Source organism: Rousettus aegyptiacus, unplaced genomic scaffold, assembly GCF_014176215.1.
Source record: "Rousettus aegyptiacus isolate mRouAeg1 unplaced genomic scaffold, mRouAeg1.p scaffold_m13_p_12, whole genome shotgun sequence".
NCBI lineage: Eukaryota > Metazoa > Chordata > Mammalia > Chiroptera > Pteropodidae > Rousettus > Rousettus aegyptiacus.
Genome location: NW_023416287.1, coordinates 87,581,196 through 87,604,820, shown reverse-complemented (window position 1 = coordinate 87,604,820; position 23,625 = coordinate 87,581,196). Strand labels below are relative to the sequence as shown.

The 23,625-nt window shown below is 40.4% G+C and overlaps 2 protein-coding genes across 7 annotated transcripts in view; one reads left to right on the top strand and one right to left on the bottom strand.

Annotated features, from left to right (window-relative positions):
- LOC118610056 overlaps positions 1-17,739 on the top strand; it is a 222,471-nt gene extending 204,732 nt beyond the window's left edge. For both annotated transcript variants that reach the window (XM_036230111.1, XM_036230110.1), the window contains one exon: positions 16,379-17,739. In XM_036230111.1, coding sequence (XP_036086004.1) covers positions 16,379-16,761 — 383 coding nt within the window. In that variant the 3' untranslated portion in view covers positions 16,762-17,739. The remainder of the gene's footprint in view (positions 1-16,378) is intronic.
- Positions 1-23,625, bottom strand: part of CDH7 (cadherin 7) — a 119,505-nt gene that overhangs the window by 5,095 nt on the left and 90,785 nt on the right. For all 5 annotated transcript variants that reach the window (XM_016156429.2, XM_016156462.2, XM_016156445.2 and 2 more), the window contains 4 exons: positions 22,920-23,056; positions 21,955-22,076; positions 21,186-21,303; positions 19,025-19,276 (listed from right to left, as the gene is read on the bottom strand). In XM_016156429.2, the coding sequence (XP_016011915.2) occupies positions 19,025-19,276; positions 21,186-21,303; positions 21,955-22,076; positions 22,920-23,056 (629 nt within the window). The remainder of the gene's footprint in view (positions 1-19,024; positions 19,277-21,185; positions 21,304-21,954; positions 22,077-22,919; positions 23,057-23,625) is intronic.

Genomic DNA, 23,625 nt, shown 5'->3' with positions numbered 1-23,625 from the left:
TTTTCTCTGTCTTATAATTTTCTGAGAACAGGTTTTTTACCTCCTTGCTTATTCTTTTTGATGAAATCGTAAAGGTCTATCAATTTTATCTTTTCAAAGAACTAGCTCTCAATTTCAGTTGATCATTTTGTATTTTTTTAGGCTTAATTTTATTTCTACTCTGTTCATTACTTCCTTCTACTCATTTTGGGCTTTGGTTATTTTTCTATTCCCTTTAGATGAAAGTTTAGATCATTTCGTTTGGTTTGTCTTATTTATTGAGGTAGACCTGTATCACTATAAATTTCCCTCTTAGAATTACTTTGGCTGTGTTTTACAGATCTTGAGTCATTGTGGTTTTATTTTCATTTGTCTCAACATATCTTTTGGTTTCTTCCTTGATCTCATTTTTAACCCACTCATTGTTTAGTGGTATGTTATTTAGCCTCCATGTGTTTGTTTTTGGTTTTCTTGTAATTGATTTATAGTTTCATACTATTGTAATTGAACATGATGCTTGGTATAATTTCTATCTTCTTAAATTTTCTGAAACTTATATCTCATGGCCTAACATGTGGTCTAGCCTGGAAAATATCCCACTTGCCCTTGATTTAAATGTCTTAACACTCTCAATTACATCCACCTGATTTAATATGTCATTTAAAGCCACTGTTTCCTTGTTGATTTTCTGTCTGAGTGTTAAAGGCCGCTACTATTACTTTATTACTGTCCACCTCCTCCTTATATCTGTCAATATTTGCCTTATATATTTAGGTTTTCCTACATTGGGTGTGTAGATGTTCACGTTATATCCTTTTACCGAACTGATCTCTTTATCCCTTTAGCAGGGCTCTGGGTGCCGCCGAATTGGCTCTTCGGGTATGTTGTTTGTGGAGCTGGTTGGGTAGTGCATTGCTGTGGTCTGAGGCTGGCTACCAGGTGTGTTGGTTCTGGAGCCACTCTGGAGGGGCTTTGCTGTAGACGAGGTCAGCTGCAGGCTTGGGGCTGCCCACTGAGAGCTACAGAGTGACCTGTGGTTGGTTGCCTTTGGGCTTGGAGGTGCTCGGGTGTGGCTACACTAAGAACCAAGTCTAGCTGCCACTGGTGCCAGGCTTGGGACCATTTGGTGGGAAACATAATGTGAACTGAGGCCAGTGATGACTTGTCCTGGGTTTGTGGCTGCTTTGTAGAAACCATGTCCCAAGTCAACACTGGATGCAGCTCATACCAGGCTTTTGGCCACCTGATGAGCGATGTTGAGACCAGCTGCCACTTGTGTCGTGCCTGGGGTTACTTAGCAAGAGGTACAAGACATGCCGAGGCCAGCTGCTGCTTTTGGGCTGTTTGTAGACCTTTGGGGGATTTTAGGAAAGTCCATGGCGCTAGCAGAGTCAGGCCACTTGTGTGGAAGCAGTTAGAGCTGGGTGGGGCAGGGTCTCAGGGAGTCGCCAAGGCTGGGAGAAGTGTGTTAGCCAGGTTGATGGACAGCTCACACTTGGTGCCCTCCTGTGCGTGCCGGCTGGGTCGGGGGAGTCAACAAGGGATCGATGGTGACTGCCAGTGCTTCTGTCCCCAGAGAGCGCTGCCGTGGCCCTCCCGCCATAGCCCTAAGGCTAGTGAATTCAGTTCCTCCCCATATGTCCCTGGAGCTTTTTGAGCTGCTGCTTCTGCAGTGGAGACCGCGAGTGAGTCCATGCAGGGCCCATCAAAGGGAGGGCCGGGGACTGCAGTGGCCCTCCATCTCACTCAGATGCTGTCTCCTTCCGTTTTCACAATCAGATATTATGGGGACTCCTTCCTGACACTGGTGACCTGGGCTGGAGAGCCAGGTGTGGCGCTGGGACCCATCACTCCTCAGGGATGACCCCCGCAGCTGAGATATTCTTAATGCCAGACCTGGGTGAGGGGTTGCCAGCCCTGTGACTCCACTCCTCCTATAGTCTTAGCATGATGACTTCTCTATATCTTCTGAGAGCATTTGTGCAGCAAGTCCTCAGGGGTTTCTCAGTGATGGTGGTTCTATAGTTGTAATTTGGATGTGGTCATGGGAGGAGGTTAGCACAGTTTACCTACTCTGCTATCTTGACTAGAAGCCATAAGTAAACTTTACAATAAAAATACTGGAAAAACTTTTGGAGATTTGCAACAATTTGAAAGATTGCAGATAAACCACGTGGTATAGAAATATTGAAAAACAAGAAAAAGGTATATCATGAATATATAGATACTAGTGTATTTTATCATTTACTACCATTAAACATACAAAAATCTATTATAAAAAGTTAATTTATCAAAACTCACACACAACACATGGCATCATTTGTCATCAAGGGAAGTGCAAACAAACGTAAAGATGCAGTGTCACATTGTAACTGTGTAACATTAACTATACGCCCGCCACACCACTGTCATTTCGGAGCCCCCTCCTGTTGCTTCTGAGCCGAGCCCATGTCTCACGATGACCTGCTCACAGCACCGCGCGATGCTGATCGTCTCCGTGTGAGCAGTTCATCTCTCCGGCAAATGTTGTCTCTTGCGGTTCTCGCATATTTTTCATGGTGTTTAGTGTAATACTGTAATCTCGCCACGGGACCCACACCGAGCGCCACCAGTGATGCTGGAAGCACTCCGAAGAAGAAGAGAAGAGTCATGACATTACGAGAAGAAGCTGAATTGCCTGCTATGTACCTTATATTGTGGTCTGCAGTTGCGGCTGCCTGCCATTTCGAGATAAATGTATCCGGCATAATGACCATCATAAAAAAAAAAAAGAAAGAAACTCATGAAGCCATCGTTGCTGCTGTGCTAGCAGGTAAGAAACCCCTGCACATTTTATGAAATACCTTGTTATTCAGGACCTCGCTTTGAAAATGCAGCTTTTATGTAGGTGCAGGATCGCTCTAAGAAAGGCCTAGCTATACTCTAACACGATTAGAGGAAAAGCAAAGCCATTATATGACAGCTTAAAGCAAAAAGAAGGTGGTGGACCTACAGCTGGAGAATGTGAGGCCAGCAGAGGATGGCTGGGTAATTTTGGAAAGAGGCTTGGCTTAAAAAACGTGACACGGTAACAGGAGAAGTAGCTTCGGACGACCAAGAAGCAGCCGAATAGCTCCCAGATGCCATTAGGAAAATAACCGAGGGAAAAGGCTATCTCCCTGAACAGGTTTTAAAGGCAGATGGAAGTGCCCTGTTCTGGGGAGGAAAATATCACAAAAGACACTTGTAAGAAGGGAGAGAAGCGAGCATCGGGATTTAAGGCAGGACGGGGCAAGCTGAACCTACTGTTTTGTGCGCGTGCAGTCAGGTTAACGAGCAGCGCTGCCCTTGTCCATGGCGCCACAGACTCCCAGCCTTAAGGGGAAACATAAACCAGAGCCACCAGCGTTCTGGGTGGGCAGCGGGCAGGCCTGGACCAGAACTCTATCGATGCTTTGTCTTGAAGTCAGGAATTAGCTGCAAGGGACTGACTTTTAAAGTCCTTTTGATATTGGACGATGCCCTTGCCATCCAGAATGCCATGAATTCAACACCAACGGTGTCATGGTGGCCCATCTGTCCCCAAATGCATTGTCTCTAATTCAGCCTCTAGGACATAAGGCTCATTACACACGGCCTCTAAGGAATGGACTGTCAAGGCTCTGGAAGAGAACCCCGACAGACAGAAGATCACCAAAGTCTGGAAGGGTCACACCACTGTGGATGCCATCACTGTGGCAGAAAAACCCATGACGGCCACCAAGCCCAAAGCAAAAAATTCCTGCTGGAGAAAACAGTGTCCAGATGTTGTGTAAGATTTCATATTTACGACAGAGCGGTTCAAGGAAATCTGAGATTGTGGATATGGCAAAGAAGGCAGGGGGCGAAGGGTTTCAAGATGTGGATCTTGGAGAAGTTCAAGGGATAACAGACACCGTACAACAAGAAGTAACAGAAGACGATGTGATGGAGATGAATGATTCTGAGCCAGCGCCAGACCAAGAGGACGATGTGGAGAGGAAGCAGTGACAGGAAACAGGTGACTTTAGGCGACGTGGCAGGAGAGTTCTGATTATTCGCGATCGCTCTGCCGCCTTTCACGGCACGGAACCTTCTATGGTGTGAGCACTGAGGCTAACACAAACGCAGGAGTGCATTATGGAGAAATGGAAAAGTAAAAATGTCAGACAGAAATGACTGCGTGTTTCTGTAGAGTTACACGAGGTGCGCCTGCCTCTCCTGCCCCCGCCGTTAATTCCCACGCCTCTGCCGCCCGAGACAGTGCGGCCGAGCCTTCCTCTTTGTCCTCTTCCTCAGCCTACTCGGCGTGAAGACGGGATGCAGACCCTCACGATGACCCACTCCCACTTAGTGAGCAGTGAACAATCGCCATGCCTTACACTTAATTAACTTACCTGTTGTGTACGTGTCTCTGTGTGAAGAGCTAGTGACTGGCAAGAATTGTCTGAAACATTTTCGCGTCATCGTCATCGCCCAGGTACTCATCGTGTGTATGACTTGTCCTAAAGCTGACAGCCTGTCCTTACACAGGTATAATGTGAGTGATAGTTCATGTAAAATTAATAATGTCTTTGTTTCTTACTGTTTCTAACTTCACTTTCAAAGAATTACGTTACCATAAAGTATGCTTCTCACTCTCTCTCATAATTGGAGAAATAGCATATCAACATAGGTGTTTTTTTAAAACTGTAACAATGTATCCAATACTGTATTATGACTATGACTGTAATAGTGTAGGCTGTAAAAATTTTATGATGATTCACTCATTAGTGTGTAGGCTAAGCTACCATGAAGCGATCATATTGATTACACTAGGCTAGTAATATACAGTAATCATACTGCTAATGCCGCCTCATTATCAATGCATGCATCATTATAGCTGTATGTAAATGGTTTTGCACATTATCTTTCTATTTCTGATGTCTACTGTTAGTAATACATATAAAATCTACAGTGTTTTGTATCATATAAGATGATGACATTGAGATAGATCCTGGCAGATGATTCATTTGTAACAGCATAAACTTGCGGTATTGACAAATACAGTAGAGTACATGTAGATGTATTTTCTCATGGTTTTCTAAACATTTTCTTTTCTCTAGTTTTATTATATGAGTATGGTATATAATACGAATGACATACAAAATATGCGTCAACTGATGATTTGTTATTGGTAAGGTCAACAGTAGGCTTTTTAGTTACGTTTTTGGGGTCCGCGAGTTATACATGGATTTTTGGACTGCGTGGTGCCAATGTACTTGACCGCCGTGTTGTTCTAGGGTCATCTGTGTGCGCGCGCACGTGTGTCTGTTTACATACATACCTGACAATCATCCCTATATTCTATTGTAAACATATTTTCACACTACCGATAAACTTGACTTTTGATGCTCAACTATAGTGTTTAGTAAAGGCGAAACACAGGACAACCCATGGGCATCTCAGCCCAAAAATATTGTACACATTAAGGATGTTAATATCTTATGGAGTTTATCTTGTTTTGTCATGTTGCCTGACACTGAAAAAACTGTGAAGTGTTTGAGAAGCTTAGATAATTTAACATTTCAATGACTTTGGAGAATATTGTTTTCTAACTATTTGAGCAGGTATAAAAATAAGTTTTAACCTTTATGCAGAAAAAGTATTAAGTGCTCTTTAGAGTCTATGGAGATAATCCCTGTATTAAAAAAATATTTTCTGCTAAGTAAGCACAAGATTATATAGCTTTAAGTGGTTTTATCATATATCTTTTCTGTCATATGGACTATAGTTTGGAGACAGAAGAGATTTAAGTCTAGCTGAAGTCTAGACGTGACACTCACATTGAGCTGGTTCATGAATTTATATATCCTTTTAACAAATACATGTTAACCGTTTAGTATATGCATTAGGTTGATGTAATGTTGCGCGTGGAAGCAGGCCTAATACTGTTCCTCATTGGACTTTAAATGGGGTAGACAGATATTAAATAATAACACAACTAAATGTAAAAATATTTTTTCCATAAGAGGGAAACGTGATTTTTAAAAGATATGTACTGTGAGAAACAGGTCCAGACAAAGAAGATTTAACTAAGGGAACTGCAGGCTGGCCTAGGGGTGTAGGGGTGATACTGAAGACTATTCTTGGCACACGCAACCAAGGAGCAGAGTTTGGAGCCGACGTGACTGGAGAATAGAGAGCTAGGTAGGAAATGAAGCTGGCGAAGGGGCACTAGACGACCCTGCAGGCCGAGAACCAGCATGTTTTATGGAGTATGTGATACTATCAGATTTTTGTTCTTGGAAAAATTCGTTCTGATTGGATAGAGAACAGGAAGGGGAGGGTAGATGTCAGCGAAGTAGTTAGGATGTTGCTATAGCACTAAAAGCATCATGTTGACCTGAATTTCTGGTTTTAGAACTGAGTTTCGGAACATTCAAGTCAACATTTTCTGAGGACCAGGGGTGTAGGAAAGAGAGCTGGGCGTGGGAAAACCGTAACGAGAGCAGCTCAAACCCGGTAGGCTGTATTCACACACAGAATAAATCACAACGCAACCCAGGTGAGATGGTTCAGGGATACACAGAAAGAAGCATGCAGGCTGGAGCAACACCATGCTCCCAAAACTGCAAGAAAAAAGAAAAAAAGAAATGAAGAAAAATACAGAAGCATAAAACACATACCATACTATAAGTTAGTGGGCACCTTCATTCTCAGTTTCACTGCGGTCTGTGACAGATGTATATCCAGACATTTATACTGGAACGTGGTTTTTGTGTACTCATCTTGGAAGTACTTCAGTCCTATGTGCCTAACCAACGTTCCAGAGGTCAGCATAGCATCACTGGCCCCCAAATCTGCACTACCATCATCAAGTGCCTTATCTTAAAGATGGCAGGCACTTTAAAATCACCCAAGAGAACTTACAGTGTGGTTCTCAGTTCAGCACCTTATTGTCATGCCGAATCCCCTGAATCGGATGAATTCTCTATGCTTGCAAATGTCAGAATTCTCAACATCTAGTTTTGGTACCCTGAGCTGGACGGAATTCTGTAGATGTGGTCCAAAATGGTACTACTACTAGATAAGGCTACTTCTAGTAAAGAGGGACTATTTACCTTCATGTATTTTAATTATATTTTACAAATTTGAGGCTGGAGTTTATTTAAAACTACTCAGTTATGTGAGCTACCGTCAAGCCACATCTTTTCCATCCTAAAACTCTGTAAAAGGTTTTTGTTGTGAAACCAATTGCAAGACTTTATATACTTGTTAAAGTTTAAACCCATTGTTTAAAGACTGCCACCAAAATGTGAAACCCTAAATTTCATTGAACAGTATATTGCACTGAACACTAATTTGCTAAAACCAAAAGCCTGCAAGGATAGTGATTTTATTCTGCACAGATGTATTTAAAGCACAAAGAATAAGCAAAGTACTATGACTGGAGGTATGCAAATAGCTCTTGTCATTAAGAAGTTCAATATTTTGTAAAAGAAATCAAGTCTAATACAATTATATAGAAACACAAAGCATTTGCCATGAAAATATGTACAGGAAGGTATAATTCTAGCCAGGATATCTAGAGAAAGTCTCATAAAAGGTGACACTGAGGTAAGACTTGAAGGATGAGCCAACTCTTTCTATGGTCTTCATGAAAAAAGTCAATCATAAAACACTCATTATCCAACATGGTAGCCACATGTGCATATGGAGTAGGCTATTATGAACTGAGATGTGCCCTAAGTATAAAATACACTTCTGATTATTAAAAAGTATGTTAATAACACTGACTTTGTTAAAATGGTAATAGTGTGCTTATCCTGCTTTAAATAAAATATGTCATTAGCATTTATTTCACTTTCTATTTTTGCTAATGAGATTCCTTGAAAACTTCAAAGTATATATGTGGTTCATATTATGACTCACAATATATTTCTTTTGGACAGCTGATCTAAATGAAAGACACAGGGTACCAGAAACATTTTAACTGTATATGGTCTTAAGAAATGCCCCTATAAAATTTTATTGCCAGATGACATACTCAACAGTTGAACAGCAATTACACTACAATTACTACTGTATCTCTAAGGTGTAACTGAATGTGACCTATTCTAAATGAAAAATCTGCTAGCACAATCTGTATGCAATTGCAGAAATTTATGACAAATGTCCACATCAATGTGCAAAAAGAACTTAGCTTTTTGATAACTGTATTTTAACTCTTTGCTGTTCTTAAATCTGCATAAATATTACTAAAAATCTGTTACTTAAAGTATTTTGCCTTCTCTGTTTCCTCTTTTCCAAATTGGAGTTAATAAATAGAACTTAGCTCAAAGGAACAACCCCATAGTAACTTAATGAAGATTAAGTGCATTCATAGTATTTGTAAAGTGCTTAAGTAGTGCTATACATATTATCTTGTTAAATGCCATGTACTGTGAACTTCTATGATAGTCAGAAAATTCAGTTCCTTTTCCTTTATGTTGCACTAAATTCTGAGTCATATATAACTGGGGCACAGAAAGAAATTTCATGCGCTCACATGGGATTTTGACAAATTAAATCTAAAGGAAGTTATATGATATCTGTTCTATTTATTGAATGATGGAAAAAAGAGATATAGCAAAGGTAGTAAAATAGAGTGTGAGAAATACTCTTTTTACAGACTGACTCTCAAATATTTTTCTTCCTACATGCTCATACTAGGCTCTGAGATGATATTGGTTTAAAAAAGAAATTAAGATCACTACTCTCAAGGTGCTTTTATATTTGAGTAAAGCAAACAAACATATTTGTAACTTGTGATGTGCGCCACAAAGGAAATACACCGTGACAAAAAATCACGGTGTGAGGGGTGTGCAATTTAATCAGTGGGTGACATGTTTGTAATTAGTGGAAAGAATGAAGGTGTCGTTTCTCCTGGGAGAGTGGAAGCTCAGATAGCCTGACACCTTAGGTAAGCAGGTAGCAGCACCACACCTTGCTTTGCGCACTATGAGAACCATCTGGATTATATGTAAGTAACATCTGATGCCTAGGAAATACCGAAAGCAAAGAAATAATTTGTTTTGAGAAGTGAAACGGCGGGAAAAGCAGGGGGCACTAGTGCAGTCGGGCTGTGACCGCGGAGGGATGTCATGGGGGGTAACATCTGTCATTTAGCACATCTGGGTGCATGTGCTATAGAACCAGAGAGCGATGCAGGTCCCTAGTAATGGAAGGCCACAATGTGAATTGGTACACGTGAACCCATTGCGTTATTTATAGTCACAAGGATAAGTAAATATTTGTGATTGAGATAAATTAGTTACCAACTACAGCATCTTAAATTTTCACTGAATTTTAACAAAGTACCCTTGAAATCTCTACTGCAACATTTTCTCTATGTAACTTTTAGAATATTTCTAAATATAGTCTTGTTTTTTTTTTCTTGAAACTTTACATAGCTCCAGGATTATTGACTTGAAAATATAATTTAAAAACTTTTAACCCAGACATATCCATTTTGTACAAATTAAATAGGCGGATCTCAGAAAAATGGCCTAAAACTATATAATCTTATGAAATGGAAAAACCAGGGTCTAATAGACATACCGCTTATGGATAATGACAAAATAAAACCCAACATTCTTTTCCGCTAATGAATACACTCAAGTCATTCACGGGTTCATTCAGCATGCAGGTATGGCATGCCTTTGCTATAACCAATCAGCATTTTATGAAGTGCTATGTATAAATGGTAAAGCAATGCTCAGAGGACCGGGTCAAGATGACAGAGGCGGCAGACGATGAGCTCACCTCTTCCCACGAACACACCAAAATTACACCGCCTAACTATAGAGCAACAGTCACTGAGAACCATCTGTAACTAACAATATAAAGAGGAAGCCTTGTCGAGTCGAAGGGGCAGGGACAGAGTCCTGTCCCCAACCTGCAGTGTGGCGATTCCCACCAGGGCGCATGTGTGGGGAGTCCTCACGGTGTCTGGCACTGAAAACCAGTTAGAGATTGAGTCAGAGAGAGAAAGGGTCGTGGGAGACACTGCTCTTAAAAGCATATGCAGAGACTCACTTGCTCCAAGTTCCAGCATCTCCTGGGTCTTATGCAAAAGACTAAAATTTACTAACCTCAGGGCGAAGGCTGGAGGGCAGGGCTCGGCGCGAACTCCCTCTGGCGACAGAAGCACTGGCAGGCGCCGCTGTCGTCCTCTGCTGTGCTGGCCTGGCACAGGCGAGGGCCACATCTGTCACTCTCCGTTAACCTGGCTAACAAACACTGTTCGCCCCACCTCAACATTCCCCTGAAATACTGCCCAGTCCAACCCGCTCCTCCCAGACGGCTCCAAACTTGCCAAACATGGTGACCTGCGTCAACTTGCAAAGCAATGTTTCCCCAGCAGTCCAAACCTGAACAAGTGGCAGCCAGACTCAACTTGCACCACAGCTCCTACCATGTGGCTCCAAGCCCAGTACCAGTGATGACCAGCCTTGGCTTGCATCATAGCTACTACCAAGTGGCCCTGAGCTTGGCACGAGTGGCCGCCAGCCTTGGCCTGTGCCAAAGCCCCTCCCAAGAGGCTCCAGATCTAACATACTTGGTGATGGCTTTGGCCCCACCCAAGCAGCTCCACAGCCTGCACACCTGACAGCCAGCCTTGACCGGAACCACGGCCTCTCCAAAGTGACTCTACTCCTTGGGGCCAGCAACCTAAGGTCCCAGGAGAAGAGAGACAGAAAACCTGTTTAAAGAAATAATGGGTAAAAACTTCCCTGACTGCTTGTAGGAAACAGACATCCAAGTCCAGAAGGTAAAGAGAGCTACAAACAAAATGAACTCGAAGAGGCCCACATCAAGCAACCTCATAGTTAAAATACCAGAAGTCAAAGAGAATCTTAAAAATAGCAACACAAAGACGCCAGTTAAAAGGAATCCCCATGAGAAAGTCAGCTTCATGTTTAACAAACTTTGCAGGCCAGAGAAAATGGCCCAACATATTCAAAGAGAAGAAAGAGAAAACCTACAAGTAAGAATCCTCAACCCAGCGGCCCATGGCCTTTCTGGCACCAGGGACCAGCGCTCCTATGAGAATCTAATCCCTGATGATCTGAGGCGGAGCTGAGGCGGCGATGCTGGTGCTGAGGAGCGGCTGCCAATACCGATGAAGCTTCGCTAGCTCGCTGCTCACCTGCTGCAGTTCCCAACAGACCATGGACCAGTACTGGTCTGTTCTTGGTTCTATCACTGGTAAATATCCATGGCCTGGGGGTTGGGGACCCTTGCTCTACCTAGAGAGGTTATCATTCATAATTGAAAGAGAGAAAAAGTTTTCCAGACCAGCTAAAAACTAAAATTCATCACCACTAAACTGGCATTCCAGGAACTGTTAAAGAGACTTTTTTTAAGAGGGAAAGAAAAGGCCAACCTAAAAACAAGACAATGTAAGAAAAATATCGCTGATAAATGCCAACATTTAATAAAAGCAGTGGATCAACCAATTATAAATCTAGTATGAAGATTAACCCAAAAGTAGTAAGATCACATATATATTAATAAAATAATGGACGTACACACACGCGCTTGAAATATGTAAGTATGATGTCAAAAATATAAATGTGGAGGGTGAGTAAAAAATGGAGTGCTTTTAGAATGCATTCAGGTCTAAGCAACCATCAACTTAAAACACAAAAAATAAAGAGGAATCCAAACATACCTCGAAAGAAAGTTGTAAATGCATAAGAAGACAAGAGAAAAAAGGAGTATAAAACAACCTTAAAACAATTAACAAAAAATGGCAACATACATCCCTATCAATAGCCACTTTAAATGAAATAAACTAATGCTCCAATCGAAAGACACAGGGTGGCGGGATGAGTTCAAAAAACAAGACCAGTGGATACGCTGCCTACAAGATACTCACTTCAGATAAGGCACACGCAGACTGAAATGAAAGCAAGCTGGGCTAACAATACTTACAGCAGGCAAAGTAGACTTTAAAACAGACTGTAACAAAGGACAAAGGGTGTTACTCTCACTACTTTTATCTGACCTAGCATTGGAAGTTCTAGCCCCAGCAGTCATACAAGAAATAATTGAAAAGGAAGACATAAAACTGTCATGATTCACAGATGGCATGACATTACATAGAAAACCCTAAAGATCCCTCCAGAACGCTATTAGAATAAATGAATTCGGTAAAGTTGTAGGATACAAAATTAACATGTAGAAATCAATGCCATTTTTATACACTAACAATAAATTATCAGAAAGAGAAATTAATAATCCCACTTACAATTGCAACAAAAAATAAAATACTGAGGAATATATTTAACTATGGAGAATATATTACGCTCATGGATCGAAAGAATCAATATTCAAATGTTCGTCCAACCTAAAGCAATCTACAGATTCAATCTCCATCAAAATACCAAGGACATTATTCATACAACTAGAATAAATGATCATAAAATTTATATGAAACCCAAATAGCTAAAGCGAACTTGAGAAAGAAGAACAAAGAAGGGGTATCACGCTCCCTGATTTCAAACTATATTATAAAACCATAGTAATCAACACAGACACACAGATCGATGGAATGAAACAGCGCAGAAATTAACCCATGCTTATATGGTTCATTAATCATCTATGGCAAAGAAGGCAGGAATATACAATGGGGCTTGGAAAACTGGACAGATACATGCAAAAACAAAGCCAAATCACAATCTTATGGCATATAAAAATAAACTCAAAATGGATTAAAGACTTGAATGTAAAAAACAAAACCATAAATCTTCTACAAAAACCATAGGCAGTAAGCCCTTTGATATCAGTATTAGCAATATATTTGCTTTCTGATTGTCTCTTCAGGATAAGGCATCAAAGGCAAAACATTGGGACTACATCAAACAAACTATTTTGCATAGTGAAGAAAACCACAGACAAAATGAAATGACAGCCCACTGAATGGAAAAAAGATATTTACCAATGATAGAGCCAAGAAGGATTAATATCCAAGGTATATAAAGAACTCACAAACTAAAAAAACGGGCAGAGGACCTGAATAGACACTCTGCAAAGAGGACATTCAGACAGCCAGCGGGCATATTTAAAGAGGCTCAACATCATCAATCATCAGGGAAATGCAAGTCAAACCACAGTGAGATATGACGCTGCACCTGTCAGAATGGCTGTTGTCACAAACAGGCGAGTGCTGGAGAGGCCGAGCGGGAAAGGCGCCCCTCATGCACTGCTGGTGACAATACGGACTGGTGCAGCCACCATGCAAAACGGTGTGGAGGCTCCTCCGAATGTTACAAATAGAACTACCATGCGATCCAATAATTCCACTTCTGGGTATTCGTCTTAAGAATACGAAAACACTAATTTGAAAAGATATCTGCGTCCCTGTATTCACTGCGGCATTATTTACGAATAGCTAGGGTACGGAAGCAACTCAGTGTCCATCGATAGAAGAATGGATACGCATGATGATCCATGCGCACACGCACACACAATGGAATACTACTCAGCCATGAAAATAATCTTGCCAGTTGCAACAACATGGATGGACCTAGGATGGACCTAGAGAGTTTTATGTAAGTGAAATAAGTCAGAGAAAGCCAAATACCATATGATTTCATTTATATGTGGATCTAAATAAAAACAAAACAGAAACAGGCTCATGGATACAGAAAACAGATGATGGTTGGCAGAGGGGAGGGGGTCGGGAGATGGGTGAAAAAAGTGAAAGGGAATAAGAGGTACAAGCTTTTTATGTTAAAAAATGCCACGGGAATATAATGTACAGCATAGGGGAAAAAGTCAATATTATCGTAATAACTTTGTATGGTGACAGATGGTTACTGGAATTATTGCAGTGATCATTTCATAAGGAATATATATGTTGAATCACTGTGATACACCTGAAACTAATATAACATGACATGTCAACTATACTTGAATGAAAAAAAAAAATAATGCTTAAGCCCTTCTTCCAAAAGCAGAAGTCTTCTGCAGGAGATAGAGAAAAACTAATGAAAAAGGCAAATCAGCCATGAAGAATGCTCCAGGACTGTTACACACAAGCTGTCATGAGACTCTCAGGCAGCACACCCAACCTGGACTCAGAGGCAAAGGAAATGAGTTTTGAATATAAAAGGGAGTTACCACTTGCAGATTCAGGCAGAAAGAGCAAGACCATGTACAAGCAAGTAGGACAAAGTAGGATGAGTCTGGGAAAGAACAGTCCATGCGATTTGGCTAACATGCTGTGGGTGAACTGGGAGGAGCAGCGAGGTCACAGAAATTGGGTGATTTCAAGCTGTAGGCAATGGGGGGGGCATGGAAATCTTACTTTAAGCTGAAGTGTCACAATCCCATTTGCTTTTTAAAAACTTACTGCATGGTACTGATGGTTTGGATCTGATGGAGACTGGAGAAAATGCCATAATTGAGGAGAGCAAAGACAGACCCTGGACCAAATCAGGTGCTACATCAAGGGAGAGAGAGGAACAGACCAGAGCATCAACAAAGCAAAATTAACGGTACTTGGGGACTAATTGGCTATGGAGGATGAAACAGAAAAGTGAAGGCTGAGTCTAATAAAAAAAACACACACACACACACACAACCCAACAACCTATAATTAGGAACTAAATGGAGGAAAGAGGCAGGAAAACTGTTCGGCATTTGCTAATTCCATTCAGATTTCTGACGTCAGCAGTCCCACAGAACGATGGCTGTGTTTTTCCAGATCTCCAGTAACAGATCACCAGAGATTGGCCAGCGGGCTGCACAAAGCAGACACTGCTCTCTTACAACTGGGACTGTCCTCCCTTTCCCCCTAAACGAGATCCACAAAGCTCCTCTCCTTCGTGTGTGTGGGTTAGAATGTTTGCGTATGAGTCTCCAGTAAGACAGAGAGAATAATGTGCTGCCCACTGTATGCACAAAGATAATTGGTATATTACATTTCGGTTGTACTGAAGTATAATTTCAAATTTAACACACACGATTCTAAATGTGTTCTCTCAAGGCTGGGAGTAATTGGAGGATAATTTAAATCGGAGTTAACCAAAGATGTGGTAAAGCCGCTGTGTGAAGCAGATCAAAGATACCGCTGCTTCTAATTTGGCAGAGCTGGGCTGCGGTGCCCACAGGCCACAGGCATGTCCTGGAGACACACGGCTCTTTCATATGGAGAAACACAGGGAAAAATACCTTAGAAACGGTGTCCGGAAGGCAGTCTCGTCTGTGTTTGGGTCCTGGCGCTGACATCCTATAACTTGGTGCACGTTTTCTCTAATTTATAGTTTTCTCATATAAAAAGCAAGCATAATAATAGTACTTAGTAATACCTGCGTAGAAAGTGTTATTAGAAGTACATTAGACGATGCTTGTAAAGCACTTAGCTAATGTCTAGCACTTAGTACGAGCTCATTAAATGTAATTCGTTTTCTCCCACGCCTCGCATTTCTCTGAGAGGATCACACCTGCTACCACACAGTGGCCCCTGTGGTCCCCCCACACAATCACTGGGGCTGCTATGCCAAACGTGTCCTATTCTACGTTGTGATGGGGATCAGTCGTTTACATACCGTCACCATTTTTTTTTCTCGGCAATCTGATCTATTTTTCACTATTACTTACATAACCAGGATTTTTTTCTTTCCCCCCCTGTCAAACGGAATCACAAGTGGTCACAGTAACAGGAAAGAAACTATGGTTCAGCATTTGGTAGGTCAGGGAAGGAGAGTGCAAAGATGCGTGGCAGCTACGTGCCGAGCTGGCCGCCCCGCGTGCCACGGAGGAGCCTGGACTCCCTGCAGCAGGCAGCGGTGCCCACGGATGCCTGAAGCGCCGAGAGGTGGAGGGCATGTTCCAGGACTTCACTTATGTGGACCTGAAGGTCCAACTGGACAAAAAGGCAAATCATCATACGATAAATTCCGGGACAGTTTTCGTGAGCAGGATAAAAGCTTCTTTGTCTATAGAACAGAATCTAGTTGTACTATCCTCTGAATAAATCTACCACATTTAATACTGAAACCATATCTTAAAAAACAACCGAAATCCTTTCTCTGATTATCTCTGAAAGTACGCCGAAGTAACAATTTAAGGTATCAGCCATTCACAGAATTTAAGTTTTTTTATCCTTGTTGTAAGATAACTATATGTCAGTAATTAAACTGTGATTAAAATGCATGATGAAAATACAGTTGGGGACAAAATACATATTCAAGCATTAAAATATCTTGCTAAATATTAGTGAAATCTGTATACATGAAAAATCACTACTGAGGCATCTGACAACTTTTTCATGAACCTCGAATATGATTATAATGTCCCCTTTAAGTTGTACTCACTGTAAATAAAGGAAACCTCATCTTCTAATCTTGGATCTTCCCTTTCATTTCAGAATCCAGGTACGAGGAAGTTAGAGAAAGAGGTGAGAGCAAGAGACAGAGCGAAATCCGGAGCTCGCCCATGAAGCTAGAAGCACAGAGACGGATCAAGACACAAATCCAGCCTCAGAAACCACAGGATGGACTCTGCGGCGCCTTCCGGTGGCTCCATTCGGGCCCCTTCTGTCGCGTTACAAGTAGCTTTCCCTGTCACATCACCGGAGCGCGCACTGCCTGCCATGCAGCAAAGCACTCTTTTCTGAGAAATCTAAAGCCTGGATGCTTCTCTGCTTTCATCCTGAAATTGAACTCGATTCTCAAGTTGTTCTTTCCCATTCCCACCTCTTCACCTCGCTTTTCTCTAGCAATATTGGTTCAGAAGCCTGAAGAGGCTTGAGTTACACATCCCGATACTCGGTGTCTAGAAACAAGAGTCGTCCCGTTGCCAGAGGTGGCGTAAGGACTAGGACGTGTGTGCACCACCAGAAATCAAGTTGCACCCCAGGCTATGTGTGCGGCAGCTCCCCCCGTGGGCACTCGGTCCCCTTCGACGCCCATCACGAAGACCCAGAGTCGATAATAATAGTAAATACAGGAGACAGAACAAAAAAGAGCAAGAAAAATCCTGACGGTCTGCTTCTAAAGACTTAGGAAATAAGATCAGACCCCCTTCTGAACACACTAACCTGAGAGGCCCTAGAGGAGACGGAAGCTACAGGCAAGAGCCCGGGTTCCAAACGGGATTTTAGTACGACAGGCGCAGTTTTGACATATTTTTTGTAGACTTACTGAAACTTTTAAAAACAATAAAATACAAGACATAAAAACCTGATCTTTAAAAGTGGAAACGGCATTCCTAATCTGGAGTCTAAGGAAAATGTTCAAATTTAACAAAAAGATTAGTCATGCTTAAATTCTGACAAAATCTCCCATCTCACCATGATACATATATACACACACTCTCACATATGTCATATGCAAGATTGAAATCTTATAAAACTAATTCACTTTCAGTAACTGCTAGCTAATGATTCTTAACTAATGAGAATCATCAAGCAACACAAATTGCAAAGAATCCTTAAGTCACAGGTGAAAATATTCTCTGAAAATGAGGCAGGCTTCATTAGATAGATAACCTTAAAAAAAAATCAAACATTAATTAACTGTTGGGTATGAATATGTTCTGGGGAATACAATCTTATCCCTTTGAGGTGTAATCTAAATTATTTTGTGATGAACTGGTCAAGTCCAGAGTCATCTATGTTTTTGAGCTAAAGACACTGTCATTTTAAATACTAAGGAAAATATCTTATCTAGGTTATTCAGCTACTATCGAACAAATATGCGATTTACGTCTTTACTATTACATTTTGGAACCTGGTAGAGCAATAAAAAGTACTTTGCAATGGCTCTATCTTCTCCAAAATTTATTCTAGGCCTCACATTCTAATCAAGCTTTAACTGAGAATTACTTGCCATTTCTAATGAGTTTCTGCCATGTGAAGCCATATGAAAAAAATATTTTATTCCCTTTTAGATTTATTTGATTTTCTGAAGTTATTGACGATAACTTCCATTTTTTATGAGGTCATTTACAGTATATTAGTAAGTAAGGCTTAGCTTGGTTAATAGGTTGAGAACTCGCTTCATCAATAACACTTAAAATTTATGAAATGTTCACTCTGTGGTAGGCACGTGAATTAGGTCTAGTTCTATTATTTTTTCCCTGTTAGATTGAGAAGCCAGACTCAGAAACATTAAGGTCCCCTAGTGATGAACAGGCGCATGTCAGGGCAGTAACAAACGCTAGGCTTACCGAATCCCATAACTCCTGTTTGTAAACACTACACGGCGATGACTCCCATCGCTAAATTCTGCTTTGACAAAACTATATTATACATGGATTTAGGAATCACAGTACATCCCAAGCAGACACAAGTACAGTGTCAGATGCAATACTGAACGTTTGCTGTCTTTCCTGTAGGAAGTTACACTGTGAAGGGGAAAGCAGCTAAAGAGTAAACCCCCTGCCCGATGCCCATGCTAGAGGCCTCCCAATTTTTAAAAAGATGTTGCATAATCTCTCATAAAATGGCGATTCTAATAGGAGTTATAAATTTAATTTCAGCACATAATAATCATGGAAGAGGACAGTGAAATACGTTAGCTCTTCCTTGGAAATGATGACTTTTGTACTGCTGAAATTGCAGTCCTTTAAAATTTGCAAATAATTATAAAATCCACCTTAAAACTTTTCTGAAAAGAGGTAGCATATAAAACAATTTATAAAATGAGCATATTATCAACACGACATAGAAAATATTCTCCGAAATATGTCTCCTCTGCAGTGAACTGTCTACAGCCAATGACTGAGATGTGGTAAATTAAAAAAAAAAAAAAAAAAAAGGAACCTTAAAAAAAATTCAATTTTAAAGATAAGCCTTTTATCTTCACCGTTGTTTTAAAAATAAAACTGATATTTTCCTTGAGCTGTATTTTAGATGTACCACCGGAAAGTGCATAATTTACCTGGGCTGCTCGGTGAGCCAAAATAGCATGGAATAGAATATTTTCATATGTCCTCGCAAAGGTACTGATAGGAAGGAAGTCGCGACCCCCCGGCTGCGGGGACCGCCTGGCGGCCAGGCCCCGGCACTCACCCAGCAGCGTGAGCACGCAGGCCAGGATGGCGACCAGGGCGCCCGTGCTGAGCCCCGCGGGCAGCACGTAGGCCTCGGCGTTGCAGGTCTGCGCCACGCCGTCCGCGTCGCAGTCACAGACGCGGATGGTGAGCGTGTTGGTGCTGCTGAGCGAGGGCGAGCCGCTGTCCACGATGAAGATGGGCAGGTAGTACACCGACTGCTCCTGCCTCCGGAAGCCGTTTCTCCGGGTCAGGACCGAGGCCGTGTTGTCTGGGAAGGAGAAATCAAGGTGTAACACCATCTCTGACTTCGTCTCGCTTGTCACTCTGCTTGGTTATTTTTGACCGAATTTCTGAGCCATATTTCTAAATATTGGTTCATTTTAATACATTTTGTCACGCTATACTCTTATAACCAGTTATAAAGTAAAACTATGAAAATCTCTATGCATCACTTAACTAACTCTGTAAAAATTACACATAACACACACATCGGTTTACTTATGTTAAATTTCAAACTATACTTCTAAGTAAAAATTAACAGCTGATTATTTTTGGAGCATCATCAGATAGCATAAATATTTCCAATCCATCCTTTCTTTGACAAATTCCAAGCCCAATATAAAAACAAGTGAAATACACCACTCTTGCTTAATTTGAATTGAGTATGCATAGCTAGAGTCAAGAGAATCATTATTGTATAGTTTTCAAAAATCCATATTGGTATCTATCATTACCAAAACCTCATGTATATAAACATTCTGTCAGTGATAAAATGAGTCATTTGTATTCATTTATATTCAATATTTTATTTCATCTAATACAATTATAGTAATTATGAAACTTTTAATAATCAATGTTTGCATCATAAAACTATATCTAAAATAGATTTTTTTATTTGCTAGCAATTTATCTAGCTAACTTGTCTTAATTAGCTAATTAGGAATTTATGTGCTTCTTTAAATTTACAGCAATTAATAAAAATAAAGGAAGGAAAACCAGACCATAGATTCACCCAGTGTGCTTTAATACAGATTTCCTTTCCAACCCGTCAAAAAGCTATTTACCCAGTGTTGCCATAAAAGAATTAACAATTTTCTAATGAAATGGAAAGCTGAAATCTATTCTGTCTCAAAGAGCACAACACAGCAAGCTCACGTGAGACTGCAGAATACCCATAACCTGCAATTAAAAACATGGAAGGAATAAAACTTTGATTCTCAGATTTCATCTGATAGGTTTTCATGTAAACAAATCTTTTATTTTAAAACGTATGTATTTGAGAGCCATTTATTAAAAAAAAGAAACTACAGCTGGAGTTATTATATATATATATATATATTATATATGTCGGTTGCAAATGCTCTTCTGCTAAAATAAATACCTTGAATGGAGACTCATGTGAATATATACATTCACATTTACACGATGCATAGCATGTTCTCAAGTTTCCTTTAAAAGTTCTTATATTGTCTATGTACTGTCTATATATCTATAGTCATACACAGATATAGATCTGTACCTGTATCTATATGTACATCTAAGCAAAACCATTTACTTACAGGTATTTGTAAAAATGTTTCTATCATGACACTTAGGAAACTGATGAGTATTTACCTTAGAAGCAGAATGATGGGATTTGGGATGATAGGGAATTCTTTTTTCTTTTTTTCTATTTATTTGCATCAAGAGTATATTTTATATTATTTGGATTCATTACTTTTGTTTTTTTAGGTTAAAATAAAAGAATAACTGATGTTCACATTAAAAATATTAAGTCAAAGTTGATTTAGGTTGAAATGTGTGAAGTCCAATCATTTTCTGGATGTCTCAAGTTACACCTATGTAGTACAGTCCTGATTAAGGCACTTAGGCACCTTCAGCCAAGTAGATAATTTAGATGAAGAGCATAATAAACAAATTAGAAAGTGAATGTCTGGGAGAAATGACAGAGAGAGATGGAGCTGGCTTCCCTGCTCCCACCATGGCTTAAAATATTTAAGTAGCAGCAGCTTCTTGACAGTAAATCCAAAGATAAAATTGACTCGAGGGGCTTCACTGCCCTTTAATTAAGGTCCCTACTGATATATATAAAAAAAAAAAAAATCCATCATCGGCATCCCAGAGTGAGCAGAGCGCTCCCTCAGAGTCTGCACCTGCTGACAGTAATGGCGCCTTACCTTTGTTGTCTTTCAGTGAGAAGTTGTGGTTGTTCGTGGCGTCAGTAGTTAGGCTGAAGTAAAACTGGTGTCCGCTGGAAGGCTCGTCTTTGTCCACGGCACTGATTTTCTGGATAACCTAGGAACAAGGGACGAGAATCACATGGGCACGTCGGCGTGCTCTGCTGAGTTTCCTGAGGCAGGACAGCGGTTTTACTCCCTGTAAGAAGTACCGTCTACCTGAGTGAGCTGGGGGGAGGAGCGGATGTACTAATATGAACCCAATCTAAAAAGGGCTCTGAGAAACAAATCGTGTCCTTTTCTGAATTCCTGTCTTTTACCTTTGTGCACCTCGGAAATAGGCTGTACCACTTCCATCCTGGTAAAGATCACAAGGCAATGAACAATATGGATGAGTAGCACAGGCCACACAGAGATTAAGCTGCACTTGAATCTCGACTTCAAGGCGCTGCAGCCCTGCTCTGTGAGGTGGGAGGCAGCCCCGTCAAGCTCAAAGTGCCACGTGCCTCCTTAACAGAAGTTAAGCCCTTAAGGTTCGTCCTGGCTTTTACAATGTTTACCTTTCTTCCTGAGAGGTTTTCATCATCCCAATTAAACCGGCATTTGAAAGTGCCTTTAATATTAGTTTATGCTACACATCAAAGTGTTACTTTTGTTGAAACATGCTGATGATATTTCATCTTAAAGCTGGCAGTATTTCAAAGGCAATGGCTGCTGGTTCTTTTTAAAGAATCACAAACTAGGAGCATGGTGTTTGGGAGCTTCTTACCTGCCCTGGCTGAGCATTCTCGCAGACGGTGGTCTCATAGTCCATCGCAAACTCAGGGGCATTGTCATTGATGTCCAGGATAGTGATGGCCACGTAGCCTCTGCCTACTTGAGATGGATTCTCTAATCAAGAGGAAAAGGTTTTATCATTTGCTCTCAGAGTAAAGCTGTTATTCCACTGCCTTTTACTCAAACTCTTTAATGTGAGTTTCCTGTTACTCAGGAAACATATTAAAAATCAGATTCAACCAAGATGTTTGGCTATCCCAAAACATAAGTCTAATGAGGAAAATGGCCAGTCCTCAAAATCTAGAATCATAACACTGTGGACTTTAAAGGGAGCTATAGAAAAATTTGATCCAAATGTCATAAATCTAGATCTAGAAACTATGCTTTTTTCAGTCCCTAATAAGAAAATTGTTGAAAGAATGACCCAAAAACCATGCATTTCAATATTCTTTGATACTAGAGTTATGTCTATGAACATGTGAATATACATATATAATATGTTACATATGTGAATATTTTTGTAAATAATACATACACGCCGCAATGCATTATAATTACGTATCACTCTTTCAAAGTTTTCTTATCAGAGACTAAAATGTGTTCAATATTAGAATATGCAAATCTGGGCATCTTGGTTAGCAATCAATTTATTAATTTTTGTAAACTATTCAACCAATTTCATATCGGCATAAATACATCGTGTGAAATATGACCACACAACAACGGGAAGCTCTCTGAAGGTAATTCAGTCTCATTATTTTATAGTCTTTTCTTTTCCCTAACGTCGTATAAGTATAAAATTAATAAATACTAATGTTACACAACTTAACATTCGGGATTCTGTTCAATTGAAAAAAATCACCTAATATAATTCGAGTTGAAATGATAACTTTCTGACGACCTATTTTCCACTCTCAATGGCATCTATCCCAATTTAATTTTAAACCTACAACTTACGGCTCTCCATTGCAAGGACTGTGATATTATGAACAGCATTTGTCTCCCGATCCAAAGATTTGGCGGTTGTAATAACTCCACTGTTGGCATCAATATTGAAGTATCTCTCCAAGTCTGTGTTTCTGTCGATTGAATACCTAATTGAACATTAAAAAAAAAAAAAAACAACCTTCATTTATGATTATAATTTGCTAAATTTATTTCATTAACTGCATAGCCCATCACCAAATCCTGTTGACTCCATGATCTGTCATACGAGTAACATAACGGAATTCTGAGTTTAGAACTTCTCCAGTGTTATAGTTGGTTCTTAGCCTGCTTGTCAGTAATCTCTTTGCTTTTCTGTCAGGCGGTACAAAATAAACATCTTTGTATAGTTAGCTTCACCACAGCTTTAAATATGCCATTATAAACTTCAAATAATTCACTTTTATTATTATTTTGGCTTCTAAAAACCGTTTATAATTGCTTTAGTAGCCCTGGCCATGGTTATAAGACCCTCAAAAATGAAACAGGTAGACATCTTGCCTATTCACATCTATCTTAATAATATGAGCCTGAGCTTGACCCTTTGTGTGTGTGTGTGTGTGTGTGTGCACGCGCACACACACACATCTCTCACTCAGGGATCTTGAATTGGGTTCTTTAGATATGTGTCAAAATTACATGGCTATCTTGGTGTATTAAAAATGTTCACAAAATACCC